Raw genomic sequence first — 15,180 nt, 5'->3', positions numbered from 1 at the left:
CCGCGATGCGCCGCTAAATGGGATCAGTTTTGGTAACGATTTAACGAGTTGATTTCACTTCAGCGATTGCCGCCGAACCCGAACCCGAACCGGATTAGCAGTTTGCATCGTCTGTTTCTGTTTCTGTTGCCGTTTCTGTTTCTGGATGCGGCTCTGTCTGTGGCTCTGGCTCTCGTGGCTGTGCGGTGGCCATGGCCAATGTCTACACAACAAGGTGACGGCTTATAATGACGGCCACAGCCGGATCGGACAGTGAGCCGGCCTTAGACCGAGACTCAAGCGCAGACCGGGACTGCGTTTGTGGCTTTGGCTCTGGCTCTGACTGTGGCTCTGGCTGAGGCGTTTGTACCTCCCATGGCCAGGCTGCAGCGCGCTCCTGTTGGGGCCTTTGACGCTCATATATAAATGTGTATACATATATGTGCTGCTTGCATGTGTTTTGTTTTTGGGTGCCCCTTATTGTTGAACGTGGTCTGCCTGTCTCCGCCGTCCGGCGATCTGTCTGTGCGTCTCTTTTGGGCTTTGTCAGGGGCGTTACCCAGTGATCATCACGCGTTTGCGCTCCTTTTTTTCTTTTCTTCCCTTGCTTTTTTTTTTCTTAATGGGTGTTATTTTGTTTTGCCGTAAATATTTTTGCAATGGGCGCTAATTAAGTTTGGCTCTGCCGATCTGCATCCTTCGCACTTTGTTATGTGTGAAACTTTTAAATTTCGCGCGTCGGCAAACATGAAAACCCAACGCACAGCGCTCACCAAATTACCGGCCATTAATGGGGCACCATCCCCATCTGCCTTTTATACACCCCCCCCAGCCCACACAGGCCCCCCCAACCGCCCGCCAGACATTACCTAATCTGCATGCAAAACACTCTTCAGGCATTGAGCCCAAAAATATTGTGGGACCTGCTGCCTGCTGCCTGACTCTTGTTATTATTGTATAAATAAATATTGAAACTTATTAAATTAGCAGCGCGTTGCGTATACGCCCCGTGGCACCAAATGGACTAAGCCTATGGATAAATCTCGCACGAATGCAATAAAATATAACTATAAAATAATAAAAAAGAAAACGCTGCAAAGTCAAAAATAGAAAGAGACAAAAAGTCTACTTCATTAGCTGTGAAATATATACATATGCATGTATATACTTATTTTATGACTCATTTTTCGGCATTCGCCGTGTCGCGACTCAACGATGCTCAACGCTGCATTTTTAGTCGCTGTTTCAAATCGATTGGTCAGTAAATTAGCATTATGCGGTTACTATTCGTGTGTCGTCAGACATTGTTTAGCGTCAAGTCATGCGCTGAGCTGTCCGGCTGACCAGTTCAAAGACCGCAGCGTTGCGTAGGCCCTAGTTGGCCATTACTGAAATATATAATAGTTCCTACACTCACCTTTACACTCAATTCAACTTGTCAAATCTTTCAATCAATTAAATTATCAAGGGAATGCTTACCAAAGTCCAACTCAAGTGAAACACAATCAAAATTGATATATGTATAAATGGTAGCTCAGTTGGAAGAAATTATAATATATTACCATATCTTTAATACGAATGGCTTTCATATGAAATGAGCCCAATAATTGATTTCCTTCTTTCGCGGCGCGCAAGTTTGTCACACTTCGAATATTACTCATACGGCCCAACGTCATAAGGCAGACATTACTTACACGTTAGACATTCGGCATATTAGGCAATAAAATATGCGGCTCACACACGGCGAACTCAATGCGTTATTTCCAAGTACACATGCATGCCAAATATGCACATCAAATGTCCAAAAAGATCCCCGAAGGTCTCTGCGGTGGCGCCCCCACAGCCCACCCCACCGCCGACAGAGCCATGCGAATTGTACAAATAACGTTCGATTGCTGAACCCAAAGGTAAAAATATAAAAAAAAAAAAAAAAAAAAACCGAAATTACCAAATGGAAACTTCACGCCCGCGCCTCGACACAATAGTTTAAAAATAACTTAGCGACGTCTCCATGAGTAACAACTGCTCAATATTTTTTAGATTGATCATGTTTAGGCATGGTGAAATTTGGCTTACGACGGGTGGGACGCCTTCTCTGTTTCGCTCAATGCGTCCATCTCACTCTAGCGTTGGTTTGCCGTGAAACGGCGCGAAAAAATTCATGAATGAACCTCAAATGAGACGACGCCACGACAACAACAACAAGTGTGTGTGTCTCTCAGTGTGTGTGTGTCTATGGGAGCGTGAGAGCGAGCTTAACTAGCAGCCAGACGGCTGTATGGCAGACACCGGCGCGTATGAGTAATATCTCAATTCTTGTGAAATTGAACGGAAATACTTGAAATTTTGTACAGGCGTCCGTGACGTCGTCAACTGTTGGTTAAACAGTACATCGCGCTCTCTACGCTCTCTTGCGTTTTTGTGCGCGCTGTGTGCGTGTGACCTAACTATAGTTGTCACCTGCCAAGTCACGCTAGAGCCACAACTCTTGACGATGAATAACGGCTGCGCCCCAGCCCCCGCGCCCGCGTCCGAGTCCGCGCCAACCACAAATCGGAAGTGATATGGCGCAAATTTTTCCTTTGACGCTTGCGCTTCCACTGTGTCGCACAGCCATAAAAAGTATAGTTAAAGTCAATTGTGCTAATAACAAGTCACCCCCACCGAAAGCTGTCCGTCCGCCTTATCGCTATAAATATTTCCAAGTTGAAGTAGCGTTTCTGTTTAGTAAGAAAAAAAAAATAATTTATGTGTTGTTCCGGCAAAAGCGGCAACCGACTTCGGCCTTTTGATTTGTTTATTTTGAGCGCGTCCAAAAGTCAGAGACACGACACGACACGAAACGCTCACGCGCTCACGCGCTCGGCCCTCGGCTGGAGAGCAATTGCGCTATATGGAACAGCTGATCGATCGACAAGGCGAGCACGATAAATAAAAATAAAAATACAACAACAACAACAACACAGTAACAAGAAGAGGAACAAGCCGCAATACAATTAAATCAATGTCTTGGTCAATGCGCGCACTTGCAAACAATTTACAAGAGAGAGTCGGAGTCAAAGTCACGCACACAGATGCACCAACTATTAGATACGCTCAATGAGCGCCAGCTGGCAGTTGAAGCGCACCCAGACCCACAGAAAGAGCGAGATAATGAAGAGAGAGAGAGAGAGCGAGAGAGAGAGAGAGCGAAGCGTCTCACAGCGTTTTGCAGCGGTAAAAATAAAACAACTTTGTCAACGAACCCAACACTGCGCTACTTCTACTTCTGAGTGCTATCAAATAATTAGCTTAAGCAAATTATATTTAGAGCTAATTAATTTAGTAAACATACGAAATTAGTTAACAAACATTTATATTTATAAGCAAAATATGTTAATGTTTATCAATTATCAATTGATTTACAATACGAACTAACAAAATAAGTAAATTCTTGTGGTATATTTATTCTCTTCCTATAAGATATATACACAGATATGTGCATGCGTAAAATATATGTTTAAATAATTGAGAAACAAAATATAAATTTTGGCTAAATAACACATTTAGCTCAGTATTTTATGCCATTACCAAAGTGCACTTGCAAAGCGTATAGCGCTGTCAATATGGCCCATTCGAGGCCCTCCCACATGCAAGCTGTAGCCTATTCGAGTCACAGCTATTCATTGTTTCTGCTCAGCTGTTCGGCAACTGTCGCCGGCTGTTCGGGCCGAGTCAATGCTCACCAGGTTTGAGCGCATTTTGCATAGGTGTGTGTAAACAGCTGTTGAGAGAGATTGGAGTTAAATGTAAGCAAAGGGGGAGGAAGGGGCGCCCATTAAGTAAATTCATGTACTATAATTATGTGTCTGCACACTGATATCTGATATCGGATTTCGTCAATATCATCGTGAACAACATGATTATCGTGTATCGTTAGCTGAGTTTGGCTGCGACTAATGCTGATACGAACACACGCTCAGACTGCTCACATACATACATACAAATGTATTCTGCCGATTCACTCAGCGCACACTCATGCACACACACACGCACATACACTCAGTGGCTCATACATGGGCGGTCGCGAATCTGCGCGCCATACACACAAATATGACTTCTCGACCAGAGGGGCCTCCTCGTTGTACTCCTCATTAGTACGCTCATAGTAACTGAAGAGTTCAGTTCGCACACAAACGCGTTTGCTGCTCTGCTCTGCTCTGCTCTGCTGTGCTCTGCTCTGCTTTAAACGCTGTCTCTGCCGCTGCCTCTGTCTCAGCTGTTGACGCTCTCTGCTGCGAAAGCTGGCGAATACCTATAGAGAGGCAGTCCGCTCATAACCAACGAATTCGATCGCCAGGCACTCAAATCAAATCAAAACAGGCAGCCAAACGCAGCGCGTCGACGTTTGTCCAATAATATATCTTCAAGATATCTTCGGCATACGAAATACGCTGTTTTAAATTATTATTTTTAATCTTTTTTTTTTTTGCGTAAAGTTAACAGTTTTTTTTCCCCGCCCGACTTGTACAAAGTGCATTTGCCGCGCGCCTCAATTGTTATTGTCTTTTTTTGCTGTTGTACAATAACTGTGACTGTGTTTTCGCCGAAGCAAAAACGGTTCTAAAAGTTTTCCAGCGCTGTCGCAGCGGATTTCCCAGCGTAACTTGCACAGGACTCATTGGAAATTTATGTGTAAATGGTGCGTATGCATTTCAGTAGCTCACGAAATTTAGCTCCTAACCCTCAGACACACACACACACACACCCCTCATTCCCCTTCTTAAGCCATCCACATCATATTCCCAGCCAGCAATTGGCTTATCGAGCAGTTATTATTATTGTTGTTGTTGTTTTTGTTGTTATTGTTAGCGTTCTTTTTGGCTGTGCACTTTTTTAGCCGGCAGGCAAAAGGCGGTACGTGTTTAACCCACTGATAAGTGCGCCGAGTAGAGTACCCTACCCTTTAAAGCTGTCGTAAATACAATTGCTCTGCATGAAGTACGTGACAATTGTCGTCATGAAATTCATAATTGGGGAATTGTCCATCTGGGAGGGCTTTCGGGCTGGCTGTTATGCTTGCCAAACATTGCTGGAGTTGGTCGAGTGTAATCGGATATATAGTCTAGTGGATGGTATTATTTTATTAATATACATGGTACATATGTATATGTGTACACACCCACACACACACACACACACACACACACACACACACATATTTATTTATATTTACACTTATCTGAAAGTCGCGAATTCCGCGCTATATAGCTCAAATTTCAATCGGATTGTTAATTACGACAAACAGCTTTCGACAGCCCATACCGTTCATGGGGGAAGGCTACCCTGACCTATATGCTATGTGCCATGTGCACCTGCTGCTCGTCTGTGAGCTTGAAAAAACATTTTCGTGCTTTTTCTGGACCTTTAGGCGGCAATGCAAGAGTCAAGCCGAGGCTATACTATACTCACTCGGTTTATCAGTGCAGTTAGCCAAAAGACTGCTCACGTTTCGAGCTTAGCCACAAATTTGATTTTACCAAATTAAAACAGGCTGTCACTGAATAAAATACAAAAATATTAACAATTTAATATACAATTAAATCAAACAAAGTTTTGTTTAGCTGGCTCGGACTGTGTTTCGTTTTTGTATTTTCCAATATAAGTTCAACAAATTGAATTAAATAAAAAAATAATTAAATCGAACTGAGCTGTCCAAGCTCGAACATTCTTTATAATCAGTCAAAATACTTAAAAATAATTAAATAATAGAAAACAAATGAAATTAAATTGTAGGGTGTCGCGCTGTCGCGTTAAGTTGCCTTTCATATTAGTCGTAAATTGGAAAAATAAACAATAAAATTAAATTAAAGGGTGTCTAGCAATCGTGTTAGGTGGCCAAAACTAGCCCATCCTATTAATCTTAGGAAAACAGAAAAAAATAATTCAATATACATTAAAATTTAAGAAATTAAATAAAATTATATTAAAATATATTTCATTGTTGGGTGTCAGGCAGTCGCGTTGAGTTTCCTTAACTCTGACATTAATTGATAATAAGTTAATAATAATGTTAAATTGAATTGCAGTGTATCAGGCAGTCGCGATTAGTTGCCTTAACTAGTTTATTATTTATTGACTCTTAAATGAAAACAAATTAATTAGGCTGCAGTTCCTTTAGTCCTTGGCATCGATGCGTTAATGGGGTCAATCAGTCAGTTGACTTTGAGGTTGCACGACTAGCAATATACCCTGTAGGCTGTTAGGCGTCCGCTTGTCACTTACTTGCTGAGATTGTATGTAGCTAGCTACATACCCTGTAGTCTGTTAGGCGTCTGCTTGTGACCTATTTGTTGGGTACAGGGTGTGCACGAAAGTGCAATCGGATCTAGAACCGAAACATTGATTGGCAGTTAAAGTGCGTGTGCTTGAATCAGGTTCACAACTGGCCTTTTGTTGACCAGCGACTTGGCAGCAGTTACCAAAACATGTTCAATTCAAATCAAACATGTGAAATTAATTTACACGTTCGGGGCGGGCGGGCGGTCGGTTGTCCGGCTGGTTGGTTGGTTGGCCGGCAGCAGGCCGTTCGTTCGTTTGCTGAGTTGCCGAATAGTGGGCGGCGGGGGCTTGGCGGGGGTGGCAACAAGTCAGAGCGTGCGAGCGATGCGTCAGCAACGACGCCGGCGTTTTGTCATGGACAAGGTCCGGACTACGACAGCGACAGCAGTCGGAGAGTTAGAGAGAAAGAGAGAGCCCGAGAGCGGTAGAGAGCGAGTGCACAAGAGAGACTCTTACAAGGGGAAAGAGTTGCAGGGGCCAAAGACAAAAGACCAGACAGCAAGACATATGTAAGAGACAATCGGGCCGATGCCAATAGCCAACGTGGTTGTTGTTGTTGTTGTTGTTGTTGACTCCGGCTACAACGGCGACTCCGACGAATTTCACAAAAGTGTGCAAGAAGCCAGCGGGGCAAGTTCGTTGACTTTGTGCGCGTGTGTGTGTGTGTTAGTACGGAGGAGATTCGCATATGCTGCTCGATGGTGATTCAGCCAAATTAAGACTTTTTTATTTTAAATAATTATGTCAGCCGACACACAATAACGAAAGGCCAACAGCAGCAACAACAACAACAACCAAAACAACAGCAACAATAACAAACGATAACGATAACGAGGCCAGGCACGTTTTGGGCCAAATCATATCTTAGCACAAAACACGCAATAAAAAATAATGTGAAACTAACGGGAATTCCCCCCACAAACTGCATCATCCTTCAATTTGACAGACGACAACTGTTGGCCAGCTCCTAGCCAGCATAGCCAGCAGCAGCCACAACAACAGCAACAGCAACAACACCAGCAACAGCAACAGCAGCAGTAATAACAACAACAACAACAACAACGACAAAACGGCCAACACAAGGAAAACGGCATCGACGACGACGTCGGCGAAGCCGCAACTGCCGGGCAGTTCCCGTTCACGAAGACGTCCACAGTATTTCAATTCCGTGCTGATGCTTGCCGTGCTCATGTGCCAGCTGCAACAGCTCGTTCGCCCAGGCGACGGTGGATCTGGTCTCGCAATGGCCGCGCCCGCACCCGCGCCCGCACCTGTGCCCGATCCGGAAGCAACGCCGGCCACACTTAGCGCCATTCTCGTAGACAATGTCACAAGCCGTTCTGCGAATCGAACACGGATCCAGAAGAGGCACTACACAAGCGTCAGCTTCAAGGAGCGCTTCCATCGCGAACTGAATAGCTCCGTCCTGGACTGGAGCAATGGCTGCGGTGGCAACTGGACGGGCTCGGATGAGGAGCGCAACCCCGTGCGAGCCCACAAGCGCTGTGCCAAGCATAAGAAGGTATGTTAAGAATTTGTATAGTCCATGGGACTTATGTAAGTGCTTTACCCAAATAAACCCCAAATGAAAGCTAAATTAGAGAAAAGTTGACTACTTATCGAAATTTGTATACAAATACTATCAACTATTACCTGGCCTTAAACTACCTAAGAAAGATTTAAATATTTCCTTCTTACCTTGAGCCACCATTTTGAAGCCATTTTTTTGGAATGACAAAACACATCTCAAAAGGCACTCTAGAAAAATATTTAAAAATATGTTTATAGCTGATCGCATGTGAAACAAAAAGTTGCAATCAACAGCATTCCACACATTTTCCACCCTTAATGGTGGACAGGCCAAAACCTCTCAAATGAATTATTAAAAAGATCGTCAAACATTAGCGAATGGCATGAAAAAATAAATAGTTTCAATCAAAAGTGGTCGATTTGCCAACATCCCTGCGGATAACAAATAAATTCATGTTGGGTTCCATTTTCCACCTGAAGTGGATTCACTGAGGTGAATTTGCCAAGCAATTATGAAATACATCTCAAATGTATTTGCAGTCAGGAAAAAACAAGTTTCATATTACTTCAACGATATGATCTACGGATAAAATTTAAATTTTCGCCTATACTAACTTTGAGATCTATTTTTCACCCGTTGCGATGGATTCACTGAGGTGAATTTGCCAAGCAATTGTTAAATACGTCTCAAATGAATTTTTGTAGTCAGGAAAACAGAGTTTATATTGTATAATCGATGTATAATAATAATAAGAATATAAAACAGTAAACGCATTAGTAATAATTCAAAAATATTCTTTGATATTTTCAGCTACTGCGCACGCTACAGAATAAGACGGGCCGCGAGCTGCGGCAACTGCGGACCGACAACAAGCTGCGACAGACCGTGCACTCCATGAAGGCACAGGACACAGGCTCCAATCAGGCGATCGACATCTCAGAGCACGGCATATGGAAGATGCACAGCAGCCAATACAACTTTCTGCCCAGGCTCAATGCCAGCGGCCAGCAAGTAAGTAGCCAACGACTTTCCATTCCAATTGCCAACGTGAGGCAATCAATTTGATTAGAGCCAAGAGCCAAGAGCTCGGCACTGGGTCACGTGAGGGACCATTTCACCGTTCGTCATTGCGTAGGTGCAAAAAAAAAAAAAAAAAAAAAACGAAGCGTCACAAGCCAACAAAGCGCGAGTCAGTCATATGAGTTTCGGCCAACGTGCGGGTTGGCAATAGGTAGCGGCGTATTATAACGAGGGCAGTTCAGCAGGTGGCAGAGATTAATATATAACAAAAACAAGCAAAGCAGTAAAATAATAAATTATATGCAAATTTATAATGAATTTATCAATTAGATTAGGATACATTTTAGCGCTCAACCAAAAATAGTATTCTAGAAAAACATATGCAAATTGTGGGCGCACGCGACTTTGCTCAATGTCAGCCTTGGATAGAAGCTCTGTGCACGCTTTATTAGAGCCGAAAGAATCGGAGCTCCACTTCGTACGGCGGCTAATTTGTTGGGAAAACAATCAAGCTCAATCGAGCCAAGTAAACAAAACAACAAACAACTCAGACACGCGCCGGGAATGGAATGGAATCGAATCGAATCGAATCGAATGGAATGGGTAATGGACACGCTTACAACGAGCAGCTGATCGAAACCTGATCGGAAACATATAATTCGCATGTCGTTGCTTATGTTTTTCTAATATTGCATATTGCATAGCTGACAGTCAGGAGCTGCCCTCCAGTTCTTCTATCTACCACTGCTGCTGTCCCATAATTCCGTTTCGAATCAGATCTTGATATGCAACCATAAAAACTAATGATGCGCCAAAAGCTAAAAGCGGCGACAGTCACGCGATATAATAAAAAGCAAGAACAATAAACAAAAGACAAACGTATTTTGACAAATCCACATATATATATGTATATATATATATATAGATTCTTAGGATCGTACGATTGGAAGGTAAAAGCTATATCAACATGTTCGTGTGTGCATTCTGACTGACAGATAAGAGCGTTAGCTTTATGAATAATATAATAATTGCCTGCCCAGTTAGTATGTCACCAGAAGAAACGGCAGCAGTCGTGGCTTATCACATCAGAAAATGGAAGTACGTAGATTTTGGCTTGTCAAACAACAAGCTGCCAACTGCCAACTTGTACGCAAATACGAAAGCATAATATCAGACGGGCAGTGAGAGTTATCTGTTAGTTCTAAAGATAAAAAAAAAACTTGGCAATATGCAATGCAATACCGCAAACTTGGCCAATTCGCTTTCCACATAACCAAATTTTGGCAAGAGTTTCCGTTCCTTAAGATTGTATTGCAAGTCTGCGTAAAGTTGAGTCAATTAACAAATCAATTTAAAGGCGCCCACGAGAATCTGGAATTTGTTTTTGTGTATTTGGAAAAATCTACAAAATTCTACATAAATATCTGGATATTTGTAGTTTTATATAGCACATAGCTCCATAGTTAATTAACGTAGCCACAAAATGCATTCTGAGAAAACTTGAAAAACCTAATATTTTGTTTTGTTTTTTCCTTTTTTTTTTTTTGTATTATTGACCCAATAATGAGTAGGCACATATGCAAATTATGCTGGAATATCTGAAGAGCTAAAAACAAGTGTTAGCCCGATTGCACCTGTGTAATGAAATGTCAAATGTACTTTGATTGACCGAACTTTAGTGTGTGGTTCGACTTTGACGCCTGCGTATATCATCTCTCTCTCTCTCTCTCTACCCCTCTCTCACTTTCGCACTCTCTCTCGCGGCTTAGTTAAGTACCTGTCTTTCTCTCTGTCGTTGTCTCGGCAGAGCTCAGCTGCCGTTGTTGGCTAATTCCCAGATGATGCTGCTGTTGTGCTATGTTCTATACTTAGACGGCTAACATCATCATCAAACTCATTATCGTGCAATTGTGTGCGTGTTCGTGTGTGTGTGTGTGTATGTGTGTGTGTGTGCTTAATAATATCATAACAATGAGCGGCTTTCGCTAAATTTCTCATTGGCGTCACTAGAGCCGGGCATAGGAAAAAAACCCAAAATATTAACAATAACAACAACAACAAAAAATAAGGTTAGCAACTGAAATTGTTAAAAGCATTTGGCAATAACTCCGCAAATGATGTTGACCCAAGCGACGTCAATTGATGACATGCTAACCGTTGATAATGTTGTTATTGTATGATGTACTCACAACAGTAAACAATGCGGCGTTGCCTGTTGCTCTTGTAATAACGATGACGCCGTCGCAGGAAGCGTGGCACTCTGTGGATGGCTAATCGTAGTTATTTATAAAATGCCCACCGGACAGACTCGTATGTGCATACATATGTAGTATGTATGTATGTGTGCTATACATGTGTGCTATGAGTATAGGTTGCGTAAATCACATAAATATAAAAAGCACAACAACGACAACGACAGCTCGAGCTCAAACGCACACTTTTCCTAAGAACCTGCAGCTCACGCGGCCTTTTGACGTCACTGAAAAGCTAACAGCAAAGCATTTCGCACATATTTAAAATTAATGTGCCGCTGCGAACGGTTTGAAGGGGGTATGAGGAGGGGGACTGATATGTTTGAGCAATCTAAGCACTCACATATTGTAAATGACACACACACACACACACACACACACAAACAAACGCACACACTAACACACTGAAAGACAGCGCGAGACACGGACCGAGCGCGCGCGCGCGCGTGAATCATGCGAATGAGCGAGCCGTGGATTCCCCCAGCAGCGGCATGAATGAAACGAACGCCGCGATAGGCGAAGAAGATGACGATGACGACCGACAGCCGACAAGCGAGCAATAACAACAACAACAGCAACAACAACGACGTCGACGACGACGACGACGACGACGTCGCGCCGACGGGCCGACGTCACAAGCACGCGGCCGCGAAATGCGTTGCGAAACCGAAAGCACAATTAAGCAAACTAAAGAGAGTGAGTGACTGAGAGAGAAATAGTTAGGGTGGGCAGAACAATGCGGCGAAGTGCCGAGCGGTGCGGTGCGGTGCGGCGCGGCGAATTGGCGTATCGGCGAATCGGTTGCTTTTCACTTTCAGGCAACGTGTCGTATGATTGATTTTGATTATTAATCAGCTCAGCTAAGTGCGACGCTGCTACAGAGAGTTCACTCAACCTGCCGATGGGCGTGACTGTGGGCGTGCAGGGTAGCTGTTACCAACCGGTTCTATAGGCAGCACAAACCGGTTTGTTGCACAAATGTGATTACAGCCGACAGCAGAGTTGCTTATCAAAACGGATATCGAACCGATCTATGCCACACAAAAAGCAAAGCCAAACCCAGCCAAACCGAACTGAACCAAACCAAATCAAAGCAAACCAAACAAGATCCATTTTGTCTCGCTCAAGCTCAAATAACACTCATACGCTTTCAAACCGGCTTCTGATTTTCCTCTAACTAACACCACAAATCTCTATGTTTTGTTTTCTTATTGTTTTCCTTTCAGCTCGCCTTGCGTCGCGCACATCACGATCTGCAATTCTATGTGGCCGCGTTCAGCTATCTGCGGCACGCCCAGCTGCACTGGGACTATGAGAACCTGCAAAAGCAGAGCGTGCTGTCCGCCGAGCTGCTGCGCTATCGGAGCAGCGCACGCACCGTACTCTGCATCGTCGAGGAGGCCATCAATGGCAGCAGCCGCCTGTATGCGCCCAGCCCGCAGAAGCATCAGCGGCACAAGAAGCTGTCGCTTCACCAGATCAAGACGGTGCCGCGAGAGCCCATGGAGAAGCGTCTGCAGAAGTTTAAGACGCCGCTGGTGGAGCTGCATCGTCAGGCGGTGCTGGCCGCTCGCAACCAGCCAGCGGCTGAGCCCAGCAAGCCGCATCATTTGGATGCGCTGTTCCTCAAGTTCCAGTACATGGAGTACCTGAAGCACATGACACAGCTGCTGGCCAAACAGCGTAAAAGGGACTGCACGAGCAGTCCACAACAGCTGGCAACGCGGCCAAAATCGCGACAAAGGCAGCAACAGGCTGCATAGTGCCAACCACATTCAGCAACCAATTCCAGTTGCAGTTCCAGTTCCGTTTCGAATTCCCTTTGAGCGCCTATGACAAGGAACCAGTTCCGCCAAAAGGACTCACGCCCATCCGACACTCTGCCCACTGTACTGAAAACCCACTCTCAAAGACGGCTATAACATTCGATACCGAATCCGAATCCGAATGACAAGTTTGAAAACGTGCCCTGAATATGTTCAGCAACTACATTAACTATTTATTATCAGCATGACAATCATAATTATGGATTTAATTAATTTAAATTGATATAACGATATTTTTCATTTATAGATATCTATTAGGAAGTTTTTTATTATTATTATTATTATTTTTTTTTTTTTTGCTAGTTTTAAATCTTACCTCTCGCTCCTCGGAAAAGGAGAAAACCTCGAAAAGCATTCAAGAGGAGGTGAAGCAGCTCTTTTTCAACCCAAACCCTTCTCTTGTGAGACTCCCCAATAATATAACTATTACTATTATTATTATAATTATTATTATATTTAGCCCTCACCGTATTATTTATTTGCAAACAACATTCCTCACCCATGCAAAATCGCACATTCGCTAGAGCCTAAGTTACAAATATTCCCTACGATAGCACGACTTTGCCTTGTATTACAATACTGTGATAATAGATACTAGTTAATAGACGATACCCATCCAATATTGCGTATGTGCTCTTTTAAGTTGAACGCAAATATCTCGCCCAGTTGCTATGATCGGATATACCTATGTACGCAAATTATATAAATTATTAAATATCAATATATTTATATTTAAAGTATTGTACGCATTTGCTACTTGTATGTTTTTTAATACAATTTTTGTAAACACTTTATTTTTTTATGATCCAATATATTGTACAACAATTGAAAGTACAAACTCACATTATTTCGAGTTTTTCTACATAAACAAATATGTTTCCCGTTTTTCTTTATTTATTTATACGTGTCTCTTAGCCCAGCTAGATTACAAATAATATATATAATACAACTTTTTAACTTAGTTTTAAGGAATGCACTTCACATTCCAGCTTAGATGGGGCAATTTTGGTAAATCATGAGAGCTAGAGTCACGAAACATGATATGTTGCTTCTAAAATAGAATATATATATGCATTTCATGTTGGAAGAAGAGGGTTCCGTTTACCCCCTAGTCGAGAGCTTCCGACTAGAACCTCTTACTTGTTATTATTAATTATATTACACAATTTAAAGCTAGAGCATTTATCTATAGAAAGTCCTTTTACAAAATGTATCTTAATCTCTCTCTCTCCTTCTCTCTCTCTCTGTCTCTTTATCTTTGTGCATATAGTTATAGATATTATTTTGTGTAAGCGTGAAATTCATAGCCATCTGTGGGCAAGGTCGGCAGCGCAATGCTCCTCAATCTGCGTCAATCTGTGAAGCCATTTGAAAGTGTTCCGAACACAAGCTTAAATGAAATGTGTACATATTAAAGTGCACCAATTTATTTCTGTACAATTGCCAGTCCGACTTTATTCATCTAGCGCCATATCAGTTACAGTGCCTCGAAATCCATCCACACAGTTCTTGGCAGCAACTGTATTGCGCATACGCAGCGTGCGCCCAATTGTAATGCGAGACAAAAAAAATCGGACCATAAACGAGCTGAAGAGCTGCAGGGAGGTGTATACCTTGCAAAGATGCCCAGAAGGGTATACATTTAATGAAAATAATAATTGAAAAATAAACATAATGTTGCTAATAATAATAATATTTATGACAATAATAATTCAGTTGAATTTAAATCAATTGGCCTTTGACAACCAACCGATATACCCGATGTGTGCACACAGGGTATACACGAATATAAAATGCCAAAACAATTTCATTTCGAATTGTTGGAGATTCTTTTTAATTGCAGCCAGAAGTAAATTACGCGGCATTTATAGACTTGTACAAATATTTTATGAGCCATATAATAATTCCAGTTCTTGTTGTTGTTGTTGTTGCAGTTGGGTTCCTTCTCGACCATTTTTACGACATCAGCTAAGCGACAATTTTGTTGTTGTTGTTGTGTGTGTGTTGGAGTTGGTTCGGCATATTTTTTGTTTTTTTTTTTTTTTTTTTGGGCGCGCTGATTCTTTCGGTCTTATCGGGGCAGAGGAATCTACGCACACCCTGGACTTGGACCCGGCTCGGGGTCCACGGAGCATGGCCCATGGTCAAAAACTGAGGTTTCGATGTGCTCCGATGTGTGCTCAGGGCTTCCTTTTGTGTGTTACTAATGTCTTTCATCTCTTTGTGTCTGTGTGTGCGCATGTGTGTATGT

General features: G+C 42.7%; 1 protein-coding gene across 2 annotated transcripts; it reads left to right on the top strand.

Annotated features, from left to right (window-relative positions):
* The first annotated feature begins 4,500 nt into the window (after window positions 1-4,500).
* On the top strand, window positions 4,501-13,193 carry upd3 (unpaired 3). 2 transcript variants are annotated; one of them, XM_002055050.4, is made up of 4 exons: window positions 4,501-4,660; window positions 7,247-7,822; window positions 8,642-8,842; window positions 12,330-13,193. In XM_002055050.4, the coding sequence occupies exons 1-4, from the start codon at window positions 4,658-4,660 to the stop codon at window positions 12,864-12,866; spliced, it is 1,317 nt and encodes a 438-aa protein (XP_002055086.3). In that variant the 5' UTR covers window positions 4,501-4,657; the 3' UTR covers window positions 12,867-13,193. The 2 variants fall into 2 exon arrangements, with proteins under 2 accessions (XP_002055086.3, XP_070067149.1); XM_070211048.1 differs by lacking the exons at window positions 4,501-4,660; window positions 7,247-7,822; window positions 8,642-8,842 and adding an exon at window positions 11,462-11,799 and having other exon boundaries at window positions 12,330-13,182.
* The last annotated feature ends 1,987 nt before the right edge of the window (window positions 13,194-15,180 follow it).

This window comes from Drosophila virilis, chromosome X (genome assembly GCF_030788295.1).
Source record: "Drosophila virilis strain 15010-1051.87 chromosome X, Dvir_AGI_RSII-ME, whole genome shotgun sequence".
In the NCBI taxonomy this organism is placed as follows: Eukaryota; Metazoa; Arthropoda; class Insecta; order Diptera; family Drosophilidae; genus Drosophila; species Drosophila virilis.
This window is presented reverse-complemented; position numbering and strand designations above follow the sequence as displayed.

What these genes read in the sequence shown, in the direction of transcription:
- upd3 (XM_002055050.4), top strand. An exon ending in GCTGTGCCAAGCATAAGAAG is followed by an intron (nt 7,823 to 8,641) that starts GTATGTTAAGAA and finishes TGATATTTTCAG; the next exon opens with CTACTGCGCACGCTACAGAA. An exon ending in TCAATGCCAGCGGCCAGCAA is followed by an intron (nt 8,843 to 12,329) that starts GTAAGTAGCCAA and finishes TTTTCCTTTCAG; the next exon opens with CTCGCCTTGCGTCGCGCACA.